Source organism: Trichomycterus rosablanca, chromosome 18, assembly GCF_030014385.1.
Source record: "Trichomycterus rosablanca isolate fTriRos1 chromosome 18, fTriRos1.hap1, whole genome shotgun sequence".
In the NCBI taxonomy this organism is placed as follows: domain Eukaryota; kingdom Metazoa; phylum Chordata; class Actinopteri; order Siluriformes; family Trichomycteridae; genus Trichomycterus; species Trichomycterus rosablanca.
In genome coordinates, this window is record NC_086005.1 from 21,918,349 (window position 1) to 21,938,672 (window position 20,324).

General features: G+C 38.1%; 1 protein-coding gene across 1 annotated transcript in view; it reads left to right on the forward strand.

Moving 5' to 3' along the window:
• The first annotated feature begins 2,104 nt into the window (after positions 1-2,104).
• The window catches only part of LOC134332213 (m7GpppN-mRNA hydrolase-like), a 31,925-nt gene continuing 13,705 nt past the window's right edge, over positions 2,105-20,324 (forward strand). The window contains exons 1-11 of the mRNA XM_063013763.1: positions 2,105-2,337; positions 4,429-4,580; positions 4,682-4,809; positions 4,887-4,985; positions 5,071-5,223; positions 6,653-6,765; positions 6,870-6,965; positions 8,534-8,660; positions 11,702-11,785; positions 11,880-11,931; positions 13,468-13,518. Of these exons, the coding sequence (XP_062869833.1) occupies positions 2,285-2,337; positions 4,429-4,580; positions 4,682-4,809; positions 4,887-4,985; positions 5,071-5,223; positions 6,653-6,765; positions 6,870-6,965; positions 8,534-8,660; positions 11,702-11,785; positions 11,880-11,931; positions 13,468-13,518 (1,108 nt within the window). The 5' untranslated portion in view covers positions 2,105-2,284. The remainder of the gene's footprint in view (positions 2,338-4,428; positions 4,581-4,681; positions 4,810-4,886; positions 4,986-5,070; positions 5,224-6,652; positions 6,766-6,869; positions 6,966-8,533; positions 8,661-11,701; positions 11,786-11,879; positions 11,932-13,467; positions 13,519-20,324) is intronic.

Genomic DNA, 20,324 nt, shown 5'->3' on the forward strand with positions numbered 1-20,324 from the left:
TCATTTAAACCATTAAAGTTTCATGTTTCATAATGACATACTGATGTGTATATACATACACCATTATGACAATATAACATTATGACCACCTTCCTAATATTGTGTTGGTCCTCCTTTTGCTGCCAAAACAGCCCTGACCCATCAAGGCATGGACTCCACTAGACCCCTGAAGGTGTGCTGTGGTATCTGGCACCAAGATGATAGCAGCAGATTCTTTAACTCCTGTAAGTTGTGATGTGAGGCCTCCATGGATTGGACTTGTTTGTCCAGCACATCCCACAGATGCTCGATTGGATTGAGATCTGGGGAATTTGGAGGCCAAGTCAACACCTCAAATTCGTTGTTGTGCTCCTCGAACCATTCCTGAACCATTTTTGCTTTGTGGCAGGGCGCATCATCCTGCTGAAAGAGGCCACAGATATCAGGGAATACCATTTCCATGAAAGGGTGTACATGTTCTGCAACAATGCTTAGGTAGGTGGTACGTGTCAAAGTAACATCCACAAGGATGGACCCCTCTGCTGGCTTGCCTTCTTCCCATAGTGCATCCTGGTGCCATGTGTTCCCCAGGTAAGCGACGCACCCGGCCATCCACGTGATGTAAAAGAAAACGTGATTTATCAGACCAGGCCACCTTCTTTCATTGCTCCATGGTCCAGTTCCGATGCTCACGTGCCCATTGTTGGTGCTTTCGGCTGTGGACAGGGGTCAGCAAGGGCACCCTGACTGGTCTGCGGCTATGTAGCCCCATATGCAACAAACTGTGATGCACTGTGTATTCTGACACCTTTCTGTCAGAACCAGCATTAACTTCTTCAGCAAGTAGCATATTTTAATACTGGGAGATGTCCTTGACTTAATGATACTGCTATTGTGATAACTACTGTCTGTTTGGGGTGCTGACAAGAGTAGAATTCTTGAGTAGCCTATACCTATAGTGCGTTTCTTTTGTTAGCTGTGGTCCTATGTAGAAGTATGCCAATGGATGTTTAAAAGAACAGCCCAATGGCTTCACGTACCGAACTGACCGTAAAGTACTCTGTGGTCCTTCTTAGCCAGCATTAGTATCGTGTATGAAGGCAGAATGTGCAGTTAGATGCGAACAATTGTCACTTTATACTTTACACCGATCAGCCATAACATTAAAACCACCTCCTTGTTTCTACACACATTGTCCATTTTATCAGCTCCACTTACCATATAGAAGCATTTTGTAGTTTTACAATTACTGACTGTAGTTCATCTGTTTCTCTACATATTTGTTAGCCCTCTTTCATGCTGTTCTTTAATGGTCAGAACTCTTTCATGACCACTACAGAGCAGGTATTATTTGGGTGGTGGATCATTCTAAGCACTGCAGTGACACTGACATGGTGGTGGTGTGTTAGTGTGTGTTGTGCTGGTTGTGATGAGTGAATCAGACACAGCAATGCTGATGGAGTTTTTTAAACACCTCACTGTCACTGCTGGACTACGAATAGTCCACCAACCAAAATATATCCAGCCAACAGCGCCCCGTGGGCAGCGTCCTGTGACCACTGATGAAGGTGAAGGTGAAGATGACCAACTCAAACAGCAGCAATAGATGAGCGATCGTCTCTGACTTTACATCTACAAGGTGGACCAACTAGATAGGAGTGTCTAATAGAGTGGACAGTGAGTGGACACGGTATTTAAGAACTCCAGCAGCGCTGCTGTGTCTGATCCACCAGCACCATGTCCGTGTCACTGCAGGGCTGAGAATGATCCACCACCCAAATAATACCTGCTCTGTAGTGGTCAGTCAGTAATTGTAGAAATTCAAAGTGCTCCTATATGGTAAGTGGAGCTGATAAAATGGACAGTGTACAGTATACGCCGTGTTTTATTATGCGTGTAGGTGCCTCACATTTAAGTCTGATTGGCTGTTATTATACGTCAATCATTTTAATAATGAACGATTGGCTAGTCTTTGCCGTTAGTCTTTTTACGCGATGCTATTGGTCTATGTAGGGTTGCGCCCGCCCCTAAAGAAGTATTTTCCTATTGTCGCGCGCGTAGCGTTAGCCAGGCAGTATTTTTAGCTCGTTAGCTAGCTGCGCAGTTACAAATGCATTGTGTAAACCTGTTTAGTTCTGTAGTGTTTTTCAGTATATTGTTAAATACTTCGTTAAAATGCTAAGAGTAATGTCTTTTTATCAGAGTTATTGTGGTCTAAGCTGAGTGAGTATGGTACATTAGTTGTGCCCGGGTTGTTTATCAGAGCGGCGTCGCAGTTCGGGATGATTTTTGAGTTGATATTAATATGGAGAATAAACGAGGAGAGATTCCGACCAGCGTCCTGGATAATCTCTGCAGGTAACTGCTTATCATGTAGAGAGCCAGACACCCGGTGCTGTTAATATTACTTCTATTTCGCGAGTACAGGCTACATTCGTCGTGCAGAGGAATAAAATGACTCAATGCCATATAAGTTAACCTGTACCTAAGCTCAAGGAATTCAGTTTATATTTTTAAACCATGTTATAACTTATTTGGTTTGAACTACAGTATTTAAATTATACCTATAAGCCAATACACTTCCAATGACTTGCTGTATGGAACACTGTTAGTGTCAGTCTCTAACTTACCTCAGCGTTACAACTTAACTTTTGTTATTATTAATGGTGATAATAATAGTACTGCACAATATTTCCCCATTTTACATTAAAACCACCTCCTTGTGTCCATTTTATCAGCTCCACTTACCATATAGAAGCACTCTGTAGTTCTACAATTACTGACTGTAGTCCATGCTTTGTTAGCCCCCTTTCATGCTCTTCTTCAATAGTCAGGACCCCCACAGAGTACATGGACATGGACATGGTGGTGGTGTGTTAGTGTGTGTTGTGCTGGTATGAGTGGATAAGACACAGCAGCGCTGCTGGAGTTTTTAAATACCGTGTCCACTCACTATTAGACACTCCTACCTAGTTGATCCACCTTGTAGATGTAAAGTCAGACACGATCGCTCATCTATTGCTGCTGTTTGAGTTGGTCATCTTCCAGACCTTCATCAGTGGTCACAGGACGCTGCCCATGGGGTGCTGTTGGCTGGATATTTTTGGTTGGTGGACTATTCTCAGTCCAGCAGGGACAGTGAGGTGTTTGAAAACCCCATCAGCATTGCTGTGTCTGATCCACTCATACCAGCACAACACACACTAACACAGCACCACCATGTCAGTGTCAGTGCAGTGCTGAGAATGATCCACCACCCAAATAATACCTGCTCTGTGGTGGTCCTGTGGGGGTCCTGACCATTGAAGAACAGAGTGAAAGCAGGCTAAAAAGTATGCAGAGAAATAAATGCACTACAGTAAGTAATTGTAGAACTACAAAGTGCTTCTATATGGTAAGTGGAGCTGATAACATGGACAATGAGAGTAAAAACAAGGAGGTGGTTTTAATGTTATGGCTGATCGGTGTATATCCACATGCATGAAACTCTGCATGCAGTTCTGAAGAACTGCTAAAGAATAGTTATCTTTCTAAATCAGTTTTGCACATAAATTGCCCCATTTAGCACACTTAGGTCACCTAGAAACATTGGCTTTCAAAATGCAATAGTTGTCTTTCTAGTGTTTTATTTTTTTTTTTTTCATTGAACTTACATAGTTGACACACCACCACCATGTCAGTGTCACTGCAGTGCTGAGAATGATCCACCACCTAAATAATACCTGCTCTGTAGTGGTCCTGACTATTGAAGAACAGCATGAAAGGGGGCTAACAAAGCATGCAGAGAAACAGATGGACTACAGTCAGTAATTGTAAAGTCATTAAAATTTAAACAGCCTCATGAAGCCAACACACAGCGAAGATTCGCAAACTGAACCACAGTTGAGAACCACAGTTGTCTGAGGGGAAGAACTGTAATTCGTTATTTATTAATAACCACTCTATCCTGGTCAGTGTTTTAGTGGGTCTTGCGCTTACCCATAAACACCGGGCACAAGGCAGGAATCTGTCTTGATCAGTGTGTCAGTTAATCTTAGGGCAGCACACTTAAATATTCATTCACACAGGACTTTTGGGTGAGAGGACACATGAGAAGTGCAAGCAAACTCACACTGACATGGGAGAACATGCCAAAATCTTCATAGGCTGTGAATTGACTGTACAATTTGCTGTCATTTAACACCTGTTTTTTGCTGTTGTTAACTTGTTTTGTGGTCCAGCAGTGCTGTTACCAGCTTATTTTGGTACCTTGTAATTTTCTATGGCAATTAAAATGTTGGTCTTTTAATTACAGTCTAAAGTCATAACACCCATATTCAAAATATTACTTAAATGGTACAAATCCATTTTATTACATACTTTTGTAAAACTGTGTATAAGTTTACAATGATAGTTACATTTTTCACAAACCTTCAATTTCAAACGTAATAAAAAAATTTTTTTTTGTAGTCGCTTCATCCTGCACGTCCCAAGTGAAGAAAGAGACAATGCTATCCGAGTTTGCTTCCAGATTGAGCTTGCCCATTGGTTTTACCTGGACTTTTACGTGCAGAACACACCAGGATTACCTCAGTGTGGGATAAGAGACTTTGCCAAGGCTGATATCCTTCTGTGTTTGACATTTGACATTGTTTTGCTTTAGATTTTCCATGTTTATGCGTCTGCCTTCATGTCTAGCTTGTTTTCCTTGACATTTTTTTACTTTTTAATCACTGTCCCTTCCTGCTTCCCCAAGGCGAGGATGTTCAGAAGGTTTTAGATAAGTGGAAAGAGTATAAGATGGGGGTTCCTACATATGGTGCAATTATCCTAGATGAAACCCTTGACAATGTGAGTATGCTAAAACAAAAGCTTTCAGTAGTTTTAGAATTGGTTTCTCATTGAAGCTTCATCTGTGTTATGTATAGGTTTTACTAGTGCAAGGATATCTAGCTAAATCAGGATGGGGCTTTCCTAAAGGAAAAGTTAATGAGGAGGAAGCGCCACATGATTGTGCTGTACGAGAGGTATATCTTAACATTCACTAACAGAACTGAATTTTAAATTGTAAATATTTTCCTATATCTGCTTCATGTTGTATATCTGCTGTAGGTTTTGGAAGAGACTGGCTTTGATATCCGAAACCGCATCTGCAAAGACACTTTTATTGAGCAGAAAATCACAGAACAGATTGCAAGATTGTACATAATACCTGGTGTTCCAAAAGAGACGAAGTTCAACCCCAAAACCAGGAAAGAAATAAGGGTACAGTCATTAAAAATACTTTAAATGTTCACAATTTTTCACTTGGCCCAAATATAGTTGTATACTAAAATATCTATGTAGAATTAACAGCTTTTTTAATAGGTACAGTACAGAAATACAATACAAAATTATTCACAACCTGGTTAAATAAAGGCTAAAAAGTTTGTGGTTAATTGTGTTTAATTGATCTAGTACTAAGAATATGAGAAATCTGACCTTTAAAGTTATTTAATTTTGAGAAAACAAAAACCTTTATGAAAAACAATTATGTTCCAATGTTATTAGATCTCCTTATGAACAAAAATCTATATATTTGTAGCATGCTCCTATTTAAGTTTCACTTAAGTTCACTTTCGTCTTTGACTTCAATTCAGTGGCAAGATTTTCTTAGTTATTTAGCAACAGAAGATTAAAGGATACACAATTGACCACATTAAAATATGCACTGGCCATATTATATTCACTGTTACTGTAATAATGGGAAAGTTTAATGTATTTTGCTTTATTGGCATGGAGGCAAATGATTACAGACTAAGGCTTTCTTGAGAACAAGAATTGAGCGGCATATTGACAATTCATTCTTGTTCTTAAATTTTTTTACCAACTGCTTCATCCTGGTTGAGGTTTGCAGTGGGTGAAAGGTGGCCATGTAGTGGACATGTAAAACTCCTCACAGAGAGGGATTTTGATTCATTTACACACCTTAATGTCTGGAATGTGCTAGACACTATTAAAACTTTAAATGAAACTGGATTCTAGGGTCATATTTACCAAATAATGGCCTTCAGCAGTAAACAGTATGTGGGTTTGGGGTAAAATCCCCCTGTGCCCCATTTACTGAGCGTGACCCCCATTGTACCCCCACGGACAAGATGTTTGGTGATTCTCATCACTGCAGTGACATGGGCAGTGGTCAGCTGTTAAGATACTGGGCTCATAATCAAAATTGCTAGGATTTTCAAATCTCTATGTCAATACTGGGAGGAGAATGGTGATCTAACCAAAATAAAAATCAGACAGTGTAATCAGATACAAGTCTAGACTAGTACTAATACAAGATTAGCGGGAGATTAACGTACGTTGTGCATGAATAAATAAAAAAAAACAGATCTAGTCTCTACACCTATGATCAGTGCTAGCAAGGTATGCTTTCCTAATTGAGACACTAGTTAGTGTAAGTTTAGCTTTATTTACCTTTTTTGTAATTAAAACATTCCAACAATACTGCTGTACCTTATACACTTATACCAGAACAAGACACACTACAGGTTGTTTCCAGGTTGTTGTAATTGCAGTGCTGACTGGTCTGACTGGTCAAAATGGGTTTTAATGAGCAATTAAATTCACTAATCTGTGACTGTCATTTTATAACAATTGTGGAAAAGTGGTTACATTTGTCAAATTTAATTCTCCTTGTTATTTTTATTAGAACATTGAATGGTTTTCGGTTGACAAACTACCCTGCCATAGAAATGACATGACTCCTAAATCCAAGCTTGGCCTTGCTCCCAACAAGTTCTTCATGGTTATACCTTTTATGAGGTATCTCTTCCTTTATCTTATTTTCATTATTAATTTCATTGTCTGGTACGTTACTTATTCTTCATTGTATATAACATACTACTTCTGTACCAATCCCCTTACAGACAGCTCAAAGAATGGATATCCAAGCATAAATTGGAATCAACTAGCAGTGATGAAGACTTTATGTCTAATGGTAGCACTCCATGCAAGTCTTTTCAGTAAGTAAGATTATTTGGTTTAGCCTTTAGGGGTGGATTAGTAAATAGTAAATTCATTAACTAGCATCCTACCCTTAATGAGATGTTATTGAGTACCTGTCAGAGTTGCACTGATATGAGCAAGATACATTTTATTACATTTAAATGCATTCAGTACATTTAAATGTGTTGCCTGCAGGGCTGTGATAATTTATTAGGCAAAAGGTTAGCCAAATTTACATTTACATTTTCAGCACTTAGCAGACGCTTTTATCCAAAGCAACTAACAGTATTGTGACAGTAAATTGTCTAAGCTCAAGGGCCCAACAGTGGCAACCTGGCAGTGGTGGGGCTTGAACCAGTGAACTTTCGATTACTAGTCCAGTACATTAACTACTAGACTACAACCCAAGTGCTTGCTGTAGTTATGTTTTGTCAATACGAAAAAATACAACAGGCTAATATTGATGCCCTGTCCCAAAAGTCTATTTAACCATGCACCCAGGCTAGTGATTTGTTCACCCCCAATTTTGCTTTACAACTTACAGCATACAATCATTTGGGTACGTTTGCATGTGCACGTAATTGTATTAGAGCAGCTCAAACGGCCACATATGCCACTATGTGCTTTGTTAGCTAATGTTGTAAATTTACTGGCTGTGAAATGTAAAACCTGATTTACGTATGTTTTTAAAAATTGACAGAAATTGTTTAGCCCGTATTGACGTATGACTCAATGGATGGGTCTAAAATTGTCATTAGAAATTGTCACCTGTTTACAGCCAGGTGACAACAACATGTTCTCTGCTCATGTTCTCAGGTTCTCAGCTGCAAAGCAGAGAAAAGCTATAAAGAACTTTCTGAATTGTTGTTAAAAAAGTAGTTACGGCTAATATTACTACTATACAGTTACACGCAGCGGTAAAACATGCTAGCACACCAGAGCTGACATTTCGAACTTGTCGGTCATCCGACTGGGCTGGGTGGCTATATGAAGAACGTTTGCCTGTTGTTCGTACGGGAAGAGAAGCCGGATAGGGACCTCATAACTGATGCAATTATGACCTCTGCAGGCTGATCAATGGTGTCTGCACAAAGTAAAAGAATCATGCGATCAGGGTGTGGCTCTCCGTGCACAAAGCTGATCTTTGTATGAACGCTCCTTGTGCAGGTGAAAAGATGCCGTTGGCTACTGCACACATGTTGGGGGCGTGTGCCAGTTCGTTCTCCTTAATCGGGGCGGGGGTCAGCACCAGTAGAGAGGAAGCATAATGCAGTTGGGTAAAAATCGGGAGAAAAAGTTCTGTACTACATGGCAGTGTGGCCTGCACAGACGGGATCTGCAAAGAAACATTACCAGTGACCTCATTATGAATGTCAACATTTCAGTTATTCAAAACATCCTCTAGATAAGTTGGAGACATGTTGAAAATGACTTTTGGACTGATAATGTAAAATCCAAACTATTTGGTCACAGTCACCAAATGCACAATATGTTTAAGGGGAAAAAAAGAGAGAACACAGAACACTTGGCTAAGGTGTGGTGCTAACACTTTTACTGTAACTGTACACTTATTGTATATGTTCAGCTCTCGGCCGAGGCGCTCACATGTGTCAGTGGACTCATCTCTGGAAGATGGCTTGGCAAAGCCCAATCAACTAAAAGCTATTGGACAACCCAGTCCATGTGAGTTTGGAGACTTTCTTACAGTCAAGGTCAGTGTTTACTGTATATTTTTGGACAATTATATGAAATGTATTTTTGTGTCACCATCCTGCTGCAAGATAAATACTTTTTCACAAAGACACAGACCAGAAGGTATAGCATGTCTCTTAAGAAGGGAGTAAAGGAAGTGGTGTCCAGTAGACAAAACATTACCAGACTTTAATTTTCCCACCACATGCTACACTGTTTTTTTGATGCTCTGTTGCATCAATATCTATCTTTTTTTGCATACATGTCAACACTGTACCAATACCAAGCTCTTGCCATGTTTACCTTCTTAAAAAGTTGTTCAGACACTGCTACTTAATTTATTGACCTAAACAAGCTTCTGATCGGCCAGCCAGGTGCCTGTGTGTGTGTAGTAGCCAACCGCTTCTGTTCATCTGTGTCAAAGGAGACGTGTTAGGTACGTCCCTCCTTGGCCTGGGTAGTTATCTGCAGCAGGAGAGAACTTATAACTGGGTAATTGGATATTACTAGATTAGGAGAAAAAGGTAAATTGCATACATAGAACAAAAACAAGCTTCTGGTGAGTAGATCAGATTTACCTGAGTATTATTGTGTGAGCATGTGCTTCAATGGAAAAAAGATCAATAAAAAGGAAATCCAACCTTTTGTACAAAGTAATTGACACGGTCCAGTTCACCAGTGTGTTTACCTGTTTTTTTTTTAGTAGTGCCGAATATTAAATTCAGAAATTCATGTTAAGTTTTTATGTGAACACTAAACCACTGATGTAAATTGTAATGCTTATTACATGATTTGTAAAAATACAAAGGTGTTTAATTCAAGAAAAACACAAACTAGAAACAAGTGCACTAGTGGTCTCAGATTCTTGGCCCCAGCTGTATATGTATGCTAATATAACAGTTTCTACCCCTAAATGTGTATGTAGTTTTAAATTCAATATTTATTGTGTTATGTTAGAAACAAGCTTTATCCAATGTCCTAACAGGTCACTTTAGATCACAAAAATTTAGATTCAGCTTAAACATTTCAATGTTGATGTCAACCATTGTGTTTTTCCGAGTTTATATTAAGTACCTTTGGTGAACAGCAGAGGTCAGTGTTGTAATGAATTTTGCTCACACCATGATTCTTTTGTCTGTCATTCTGGCTCTGATTAGTTACATCAACTGCTTTATTCTGTACAGGGTACTGGTTGGTCCTGCCATGTTCAGGTCACCAGTCCTCTCAGATCTTCGGCCATTCCCCCACCCCTGACATAGCCAATAATGTCAGAGTAAATGCCTGGCCAGCTGATGGCACTGCTTAAATCTGATCATTCTAAATTGTATACATGTACAGTAGTGTTCAAAAAAATAGCAGTGATTTTTAAAAAAGTGAATAAAGCACAAAATCATTATAATAACTTTTATTTCCATAAATGCAAATGCACTGAAAATACTCCACTTTCAATTGTAAATCAAAACATTAACAAAATTTAGCCAGTTTGTGTTCATCCTTTACAGAAAGTTAAGAAAAATGAATATTAGGCTGTTCAAAATAATAGCAGTGCAGCATTTTTCATTAAAAACTCCAAAAAATTTATCTATAACATGAAATTTTTTTTGAGGTTTTACTTTACTTTAAATTACTGAACTAATATTTAGTGGCAAAACAATTGTTTCTGAGATCTGTGTTCATCACTCCGATCAACTTCTGGCTCCTCTGAACAGGTATTCCAGTCCAGGATGATTAGACTACATTCCACAGTTCTGCAATTTTGGGTTTTGCCTCAAAAAAATGCGCTTCAGATATCAGAACACAAGTTCTCTCTGGGATTGAAGTCAGGGGATTGGGCTGGTCACTCTATTACCTCAATCTTGTTTGTCTGTAACCAAGATGTTTTGGGTCATTGTCATGTTGAAACACCCATTTTAAGGACATTTCTTCTTCGACATAGGGCAACATGATCTGCTCAAGTATTCTGATATATTTAATCTGATCCATGATCCCTCGTATGCCATAAATAGGTGTAACACCATGGTATGAAAAACATCCCCATATCATAGTTTTGTACCACCATGCTTTACTGTCTTCACAGTGTACTTTGGCTTGAATTCAGTGCTCGAGGGTCGTCTGACATACTGTCTACGGCCACTAGACCCAAAAAGAACGATTTTGCTTTCACCAGTCCACAAAATGTTGAGCCGTTTCTCTTTGGACCAGTCAATGTGTTCTTGGCAAATTTTAACCCATTCAGGACACGTCTTTTTCTTAACAACGGGACTTTGCAAGGAGTTCTTGATGGTAAATTGGCTTCACTTAATCATCTTCTGTACTCACTGGTAACTTCAGATGTTCCTTGATCTTTCTGGAGGTGATCATTGGCTGAGTATTTGCCATTTTGGCTATTCTTCGATCCATTTGAACAGTAGTTCACTCACTTCCTTCTGCATCTTTCAGGTTTTGGTTGTCACTTCAAGGCATTTGAGATCATTTTAGCTGAGCAGCCAATAATTTGCTGCACTTCTCTGTATGTTTTTCCCTCTACTATCAACTTTTTAATAAAAGTATGCTGTTCATCAAAACAATGTCTGGAACAACCCATTTTACCCAGTATTTCAGAAGGAAACGCGCTATGACCAACCTGTGCAACATTTGCCACCCTCCTACCTTAAATAAGGACCAAAATTGACACACGTTCTTCTGCAGAATGAATGACTTCACCAGTTGAACTCCTCACTGCTATTATTTTGAACAACCCCCTTTCAATCAATGCTTCGATTAGAATGAGCGGCATGCATGTCCTAATTGTTGGGTTTGTTTTGTTTTCATTACTCTACTACACTTTCAAGTCAATTATTTGCTATGCAGAAATATCACTTCTACTAAAAACAGTGATTTATCAGGTTAATGGTGTTGGACTGCTATTTTTTTGAACACCACTGTATAATAATATTACAGTTTATTATTGTGTTGCTTATCTAAGTGTTAGTTTTACATATTGTTAAGACTAAGCAGTCTAATCCTTAGAAGGAGTAGCAACAAAAACTGCAATAATCTTCGTAATGTAATGTTTCTTTAGAATCATAATGTGAAATGCAATGGAAAGAAGCACCAAGATTTGTCTAATGTGAAGAAAAGGACAAATGACTTCAATAATCATCAGGTACATTCACCCCCTCCCAGTTTCTAACCAATAAAGCAGGAAATGTAAATTGTGATTTGTAAATAACTATGAGAACAATTACACTCTTCTGTAGAAAGAGGAGAAGAAGCTTCAGCCCAGACGACTGCAGGACAATTTTGATGCTGGTATGTAGGGTTTTTTATTGTTTTTGTTTTGTTTTTAAATTTTTGTTAACTGTTTTTAATTTGAAGTGGTTAAACCATATTAACAAAAGTCTTTACCCCTGAAATGTTAACTTTAATGTACTTTTTAGCTTAGGGCCTTATTAAAATCACTTCAAATTCTTGTGTGCTTAGATCTACCACAGTTATCCTAATGCCTAATTACAATCGTTTGAGATAATCATGATTCTCAATATAAGTGTATGTTCCACAACTCTGCATTTCATGTATTGACAAAAGCAATGTTTATTTTAAATGATTTTATTTGCTGGACTGTTTTTTTGTATCATAGTTTTTATACGTTTAATGTGGTATTATTATCGTTACCATTAAATGCTGTCATCCAATATTGATATGGTCAATAGCTATTGATCAAATTGTGTATGCCTTGTAAATTGCTACAATGCTCAGAATATATAAAGCATTGTACAATGAGAAATATAAGTGGCACAACATAAAAGACGATTCATCTGTAAACTGCTGATTTGCATTATGGTATTCAGCTAGACCTAAATTCAATAGTTTATATACACTGATCAGCCATAACATTAAAACCATCTCCTTGTTTCTACACTCAGTGTCCATTTTATCAGCTCCACTTACCATATATAAGCACTTTGTAGTCCTACAATTACTGACTGTAGTCCATCTGTTTCTCTGCATGCTTTGTTAGCCCCCTTTCATGCTCTTCTTTAATGGTCAGGACTTTCCCAGGACCACCACAGAGCAGGTATTATTTGGGTGGTGGATCATTCTCAGCACTGCAGTGACACTGACATGGTGGTGGTGTGTTAGTGTGTTGTGCTGGTATGAGTGGATCAGACACAGCAGTGCTGCTGGAGGTTTTAAACACCTCACTGTCACTGCTGGACTGAACAACAGCACCCTGTAGGCAGCGTCCTGTGACCACTGATGAAGGTCTAGAAGATGACCAACTCAAACAGCAGCAACAGATGAGCGATCGTCTCTGACTTTACATCTACAAGGTGGACCAACTAGGTAGGAGTGTCTAATAGAGTGGACAGTGAGTGGACATGGTATTTAAAAACTCCAGCAGCACTGCTGTGCCTGATCCACTCATACCAGCACAACACACACTAACACACCACCACCATACCATGTCAGTGTCACTGCAGTGCTGAGAATGATCCACCACTTAAATAATACCTGCTCTGTGGGCTCCTGACCATTGAAGAACAGGGTGAAAGCAAGCTAAAAAAGTATGTAGAGAAACAGATGGACTACAGTCAGTAATTGTAGAACTACAAAGGGCTTCTATATGGTAAATGGAGCTGATAAAATGGACAGTGAGTGTAGAAACCAGTGGGTTTAATGTTATGGCTGATCAACTGAAAAGATATTTAAATTTTGATTGTAAATTAAAAGGAATTTACTATGATTAGTAGATCTAATCAGATGCTTAACACAGCTGGATGTTCATGATGTGATGAGCTGAGATTGCACAATTTCTAAGTGTGATCATTTGTTTTTCTTTTCCAGATGCTCAGGAAGAAGTGCACAGTGTAAATGGACGATCAGATTCTTGCAATGGTGATTATGAGCAAACGTTCTCCTCACAGTCCTTCCTCAACTTTAAGTTTGATCGTGAAGCAATCATGAAGTCATGCTTTGACTTCTGACTACCTTTTTCAGTTTCTGCAGTTTTTAAATGCACCACATGTTGGTGCTTAAGCTTTTCTGGCAAACATGCACAAGCATAATAGGTTTTCTATTATGTTTTATGATGAAAGGGTAGTCGTATAATGTTCGTTGGACCAATATGACAAACAAGGGGGTATTGTTTTCACTCCCAAATACTGATTTATGTGTGTATCATTTAGAAATGGTGAGAGTCGGTGGTTATTTTAGATTGGTCAGTTGAATGGCAGTAAAATTTCAAATATGTCTTTAATCATGTCTTTCTGTCCTCCCCTTTACTGTGGGTTTTAAATGATTGAGCTTACAGTATACTGCAGTTGGCCTGTTGGGTTCTAACCAATCGCTATAATATACAGCTAGTGCTGGACATTAAGGTTTTAAATAGAAACGATGCTTCTTCTAAAAACTCTGTGTTCGCTCTCTGTTAGTAAACAATGGTTTGGTGTGTCCTTAAAAACACTTAACCACTGGATACTATAGACAGTATGTATGTTTTCGAAATTTATTATAGGCAAAATTGATGCGGTAAAGAGGCAAGCGTGGATATCTATAGGTGTCTGTTATTAGTCGACAGTTGTTAACTGTTAAACTCACAGCGTCCCGTCAAAACATAAAACACATCACACAGTTATATATTTTCTAAAAACTCAATGCTTTATGCTTTTTGAATGTGTCAGTAGATAATGGTAAGATGAACAAACTCATTCAGCAGAACCAGTTCAGTATTCAGACAGCAGATTTTAAGCAGAATTAACATTCTAATCGAATAAGAGATACAGTCAGTATATTAAAGCTCTCCCTGACATTATTGTAGGTATTAAAATATAAAGAACAGTTTAACCATTATACTGGTGTATGATGCAAATATCCACTAAATAAAGACATTACACACAGATCTACAAGTGCATGCCATCAGACTCCACACTGATTCTAACTGGCTTCAGTTTGCCTAATCTTTCATTATTTCAGTAATACACCGATCAGCCATAACATTAAAACCACCTCCTTGTTTCTACACTCATTGTGCATTCTATCAGCTCCACCTACCATATAGAAGCACTTTGTAGTTCTACAATTACTGACTGTAGTCCATCTGTTTCTCTGCATGCTTTTTTAGCCCCCTTTCATGCTGTTCTTCAATGGTCAGGACTCTCCCAGGACCCCCACAGAGCAGATATTATTTAGGTGGTGGCACAGCAACGCTGCTGGAGTTTTTAAATACTGTGTCCACTCACTGTCCACTCTATTGGACACCTACCTAGTTGGTCCACCTTGTAGATGTAAAGTCAGAGACGATCCCTAATTTATTGGTGCTTTTTGAGTTGGTCATCTTTGAGGTCTTCATCAGTGGTCACAGGACGCTGCCCACGAGGCGCTGTTGGCTGGATATTTTTGGTTGGTGGACTATTCTCAGTCCAGCAGTGACAGTGATTGCTGTGTCTGATCCACTCATACCATCACAACACACACTAACACACCACCACCATGTCAGTGTCACTGCAGTGCTCTGTAATGGTCCTGGGAGAGTCCTGACCATTGAGGAACAGCATGAAAGGGGGCTAACAAAGCATGCAGAGAAACAGATGGACTACAGTCAGTAATTGTAGAATTACAAAGTGCTTCTATATGGTAAATTAAGCTGATTAAAACAAGGAGGTGGTTTTAATGTTACGGTTGATCGGTTTATAAAGACATACAACAAGTTTTTTTGTTTGGGGTAGAAACTCAGGGTGCACATTCAGGTGGGTAAAAGCATGCTTCATATTGTCACTTTTACATTGTACAGACTGTAGATACTTTGATACTAGGCATTTTTGAACATTGGGCTAATCTGATCTGAACACATTACATATTTTAAGACCTGAATTATCTTAATGAATTGGCCGTCCTACTGAACAAATGTTTAACAAGTAACTATTTGGAAGTTTTAGTGATTTTGGGCTGTTTTCATTACATAATGTATTACTTTGCACATATAACCAATGTTATATGGTTTATTGCCATTTGTGCTAATAAACCATGCAGCTCAAGGTTTATGCAGCTGTGTTTATTTTTTTTAAATTAGTTTTTTTTTTTTTCTAACTAGATAGACACAATGGCATCATTGGTCTCCTTCTGTAGTAATAATTTTATATGTAAATGTGTGTTTTTAAGAGCTCTTGCGTTACACAAGCTTTGCTATTATAAATAGCCACAGCTATATCATTCCCTTTTAGAGATTATTTTCCAAGAATTAAAAGACTCCAGTTTAACATTAGCTATCACACAACCCGAAGGCAATATGATGCCATGTTGTGTTGTAATGTCTGTTGATCTACTTGTAGGTGATCAGACTATAACCTACCACTATGTTGTGTCTGTGAAAAAAAGCAACCTTTTTTTTAATTCTAATGTGAATTTATTTTTAAGTGTCAGTTATTGTTTTAAGGAAGCAACTGTACTTTCATCATGCTTCAGATACTGCTGAAATTTAAAATGTTGTTCCTGCGTTCTTACTTCTTTCTTAATTTCATGTTCGCTGTAAAGTGGCACTGACATTTTAAGAACGTAATACATTTCATGTGGAATATCATAGTGACTTGTTGAGTTTTTCTTTAATAAAGCTTTTATGTGGTACCTTGGCAGTTTTTAAACCAGCTTTTCTATAAAAAAAAAGAAGAAGATAATTGTCTTGTTTTTGTATTTTAACACCTCTTCTGAGAATAAAAGGGCAACTTTGTTACTTTTTCCTTTATTAAAAATAACATCTAAAATGAATTTATCTTTACAAAAGTTTTTTTTTTTTGTTGTTGCTATGAACAGCTGCTGAAATTTCATTACTAGGTCAAGCTAAACCATTTAAAAGGCATCTCATATACGTATAATTTGTACCTTTGAGTGGAAGTTGCAGCTGCCTGCAGTGTTTGACACTTATACACTAAAAATAACACAAATATAATATAAAAAACACTGAAATAAAAAGCTGATTCTGATTCTTACAATTTCTCAGAACCTCCAGCTGTAAAACAAGTTTAAAAGTAAAACAGTGAGGAAAATCCAGCTAAACACAGATCCATGTGGAGTTTTCAAAGTGAATTTGATGGTTATTCCACACAAATGCAGATTCGTCTCATATTCGCACTTTGATGATGTTTTACCACACTGCTCAAGCCGAGCGCTGAACAAAGTGACTATTGTTAATTGGAAATTAAATAAATAAAAAAAAATTTTTTAAACAAACTGAACACGTCGAGTTTTTAAAGAACGTCAGTCTGTCCTGGTTTTTTTTACTTGAAGGGAAGTGGCTTCTTTGCTGCTCTTCTTGACACCAGGCTGTCCTACAAAAGTTTTCACCTCACTGTGTGTACAGATGCGCTCACACCTGCCTGTGCTATTCCCCAGCAAGCTCTGTACTGGAAGTGACTCAATCCCATAGCTAAATCCTCTTTAGGAGATGGTACTGGCACTTGCTGGACCTCCTTGGGCACCCTAAAGCCTTCTTCACAGCAATTGAACCTCTCATGAAAGTTCTTGATGAGTCAATAATCAATTGATTTAGGTGCAATCTAACAAGCAGCACTGTGGTAACCATAGTTAACAGAAGAAGACAATGATTTTAAGCACCCCCTCTTTTTAAAGCAACTGGTCTGCTCTTCTAATTTAATCAGCATGACAAGTGATATCAGCTGCCTTGTCCTCATTAACACGTTCTCCTGAGCTAACAAGAAGATTAGTAAAATGATGTTAGCAGGCCATTTTGTGGCAGGGATTAAATGCAGTGGAAATGTGGTTTTTATGATTTAAGTTCATTTTCATGGCAAGGAATGACTTTGCTGTTAATTGCAATTCATCTGATCACTCTTCATAACAGCACAAATTGCCTCCATAAAAACTGAAGCAGAAAACTTTGTGAAAACCAAAATTTGAAACTTTTGGCCATTACTGTAAGTGCTATTTCATTGACAAATAGAAGTTGTACAAAGGTTCAAATGCAGGGGTGCAATTGATTGTTGCACAATTTCGCTTTTTTTAATAAGTCGGCTTTAACTAAATGTTTATTGTGAGATTAAGACTAAATCAGTAAAAAGGTGTATATATTTATTTATGTCATAATATAAAAGTTGACAATTATTTAAGTACACTTTGCTCAAGATGTTTTGTATATATAAAGGATGGGGGTGGTGGCCTACCAGTAGCTGTGGAGTGTTAAAAAGTACATTAGCTAGCACAAGGTGTTTGGAAGACTGTCCAGAGGGAGCTAGAGAGACAAATGTACCGGGCACCTTGAGATGGCCCTTGATTGGTGGTTTTCTTGAGGGCAGCCTTTAAGACTCCACCCCAGGTGACAGTGCCTCTAGTCAGTCAGTCACTGAGTGAGTGAGAGTGTGTCTGTGTCTGTAAGGGGAGAAAACTCTGGATCAACATGCTGTTAGAGCTTTTCATCAGTGTCCTCCTGGTTCACAATCAGGTACTGGGTGACACCTCATCTGAAGGAGATAATGGGAGCAGTGAACACAAAAGTGGGTGTAAATATACAGTTTTTTTTAATTATTATTTTAAATAAATGCTACTTCATATGTATGTTCTAATCACTAAATAAATTATTTCATAATTAAATCAGTTCAAGATGTTACTGCTTTTATGGACTAATAACTAATAAAGTCTGTAATGAATCATTAATCAAGTGAAACACAAGAAGGGTTTTTAAGTGACTATCTTTGAATTATTATTCATCAAGTAATTAGGGGTTATCTTTCTATGTCATCTGCATTTTTTTAAAGCACAGGTTTTAAAATTAATGTTATTTGTCAGAACCATGATGTGTTTAAATACCATTATTATGTATTTAAATTGGCGCCTGGTCATTGTCTGTGAGCACCCTGGAAATGTTGTTCCCATATGGCATGGTTTATTGTTTGGATACTCTGGTTACTTTCCATCTCTCAAAATTATACAGATGGTGGATTGGCTCCTGTAAATTGCATCTATGTGTAATTGAGGAAATTAATAAGTGAATGAATGAGTGAGTTATGATGGAATGCTGATGGATTAGTGCCCTGTCTGAGATGTAATTGCATGTAGTGTTTTCAAGTAGACCCAGCAAGACCCAAATCGAGATGAATTGGTTACTGATGACAGTTCTACTGCATCTGTAACATATTAGCATTTATCACAATTATTATGTACCAGAAATCCTGTGCTACAAGTATTTAGCAGTCATATTAATAAGCTAAAAATGCTTGAAGAGAGTTTTGCTTGCAGTTTAATTTGATTGATTCAATTGTTCCACTTTGTCCAGTCAAGTGGAGTTTTTAAATACCATGTCCAGTCACTGCCCACTCTATTAGACACTCCTACCTAGTTGGTCCACCTTGTAGATGTAAAGTCAGAGACGATCGCTCATCTATTGCTGCTGTTTGAGTTGGTCATCTTCTAGACCTTCATCAGTGGTCACAGGACGCTGCCCATGGGGCGCTGTGTGCTGGATATTTTTGGTTGGTGGACTATTCTCAGTCCAGCAGTGAGGTGTTTAAAAACTCCAGCAGCGTTGCTGTGTCTGATCCACTCATACCAGCACAACACACACTATCACACCACCACCATGTCAGTGTCAGTGAAGTGCTGAGAATGATCCACCACCCAAATAATACCTGCTCTGTGGTGGTCCTGACCATTGAAGAACAGGGTGAAAGCAGGTTTAAAAAGTATGTAGAGAAACAGATGGACTACACTCAGTAATTGTAGAACTACAAAGTGCTTCTATATGGTAAGTGGAGCTGATAAAATGGACAGTAAGTGTAGAAACAAGGAGGTGGTTTTGTATAGATGAACCTGGAAAGACCAACAATGCAGACTACAAACAATAAATGTTCGCAAATATCTTGTTAATATCACAATAGCACGTTAATGTCAGACATTTACTAAATGAAATTCTGAATTTGTATTTAAATTGGATTATTCTATGCCAAAAATATGGAAGTAAGCATTGCATAACTGAACACTTTGAATATACTGGGGCGGACGGTCCATGGCAACACACAAAAACTGCACAGATCAGAATTTCTACTCATGACTTGTGCTAGGAATTTTGTTTTAGTCAGATTTGTAATAGTCAGAGAGTTGATAGTCACCAGCATATTCATTATGATGTTAGTTGCTTATTCACTGTGGCGTGGGTGAGGTTTTTTTGCTAGTTGTGAAACTTATGTTGGTGAAATCTGGCTGTATTTGCAGTTGTGGACATGCCGTAAACTTATCAAGCTGGGTGACCTCTCTTCAGTGGGAATCACTGAGTTTACACTGATTTGACACCAGACGTCCCGTTTCTGCTTGATTAGTTCAGCTTATCACTAAAGTGGAAATGCTGGACTTGGACCAGCAGAGAATTAATCTTCTTTTAACAGACTATTCAAGTATGAAGTATGTATACTGTGTTGTATGTGTGCTGACTTTAATAATAAATTTAGGCTCAATTGGCTTACAGTTTAGGCTGGACTACACTACCACTACAGAACTATGTTTTCTAATATGAATGTCAGATAAGGTTGCTGAGCCTTTTGGTGTTCCCTAAATTTCAGCATTATTTACTTAATTTATTACATTATTTATGGCACAGTGGTGCACTTGGTAAGTAAGTAAGTAAAATTTATTTATATAGCACTTTTCACAGATAAGAATCACAAAGTGCTTTACAAAAACATTGCATTACAAAATATATA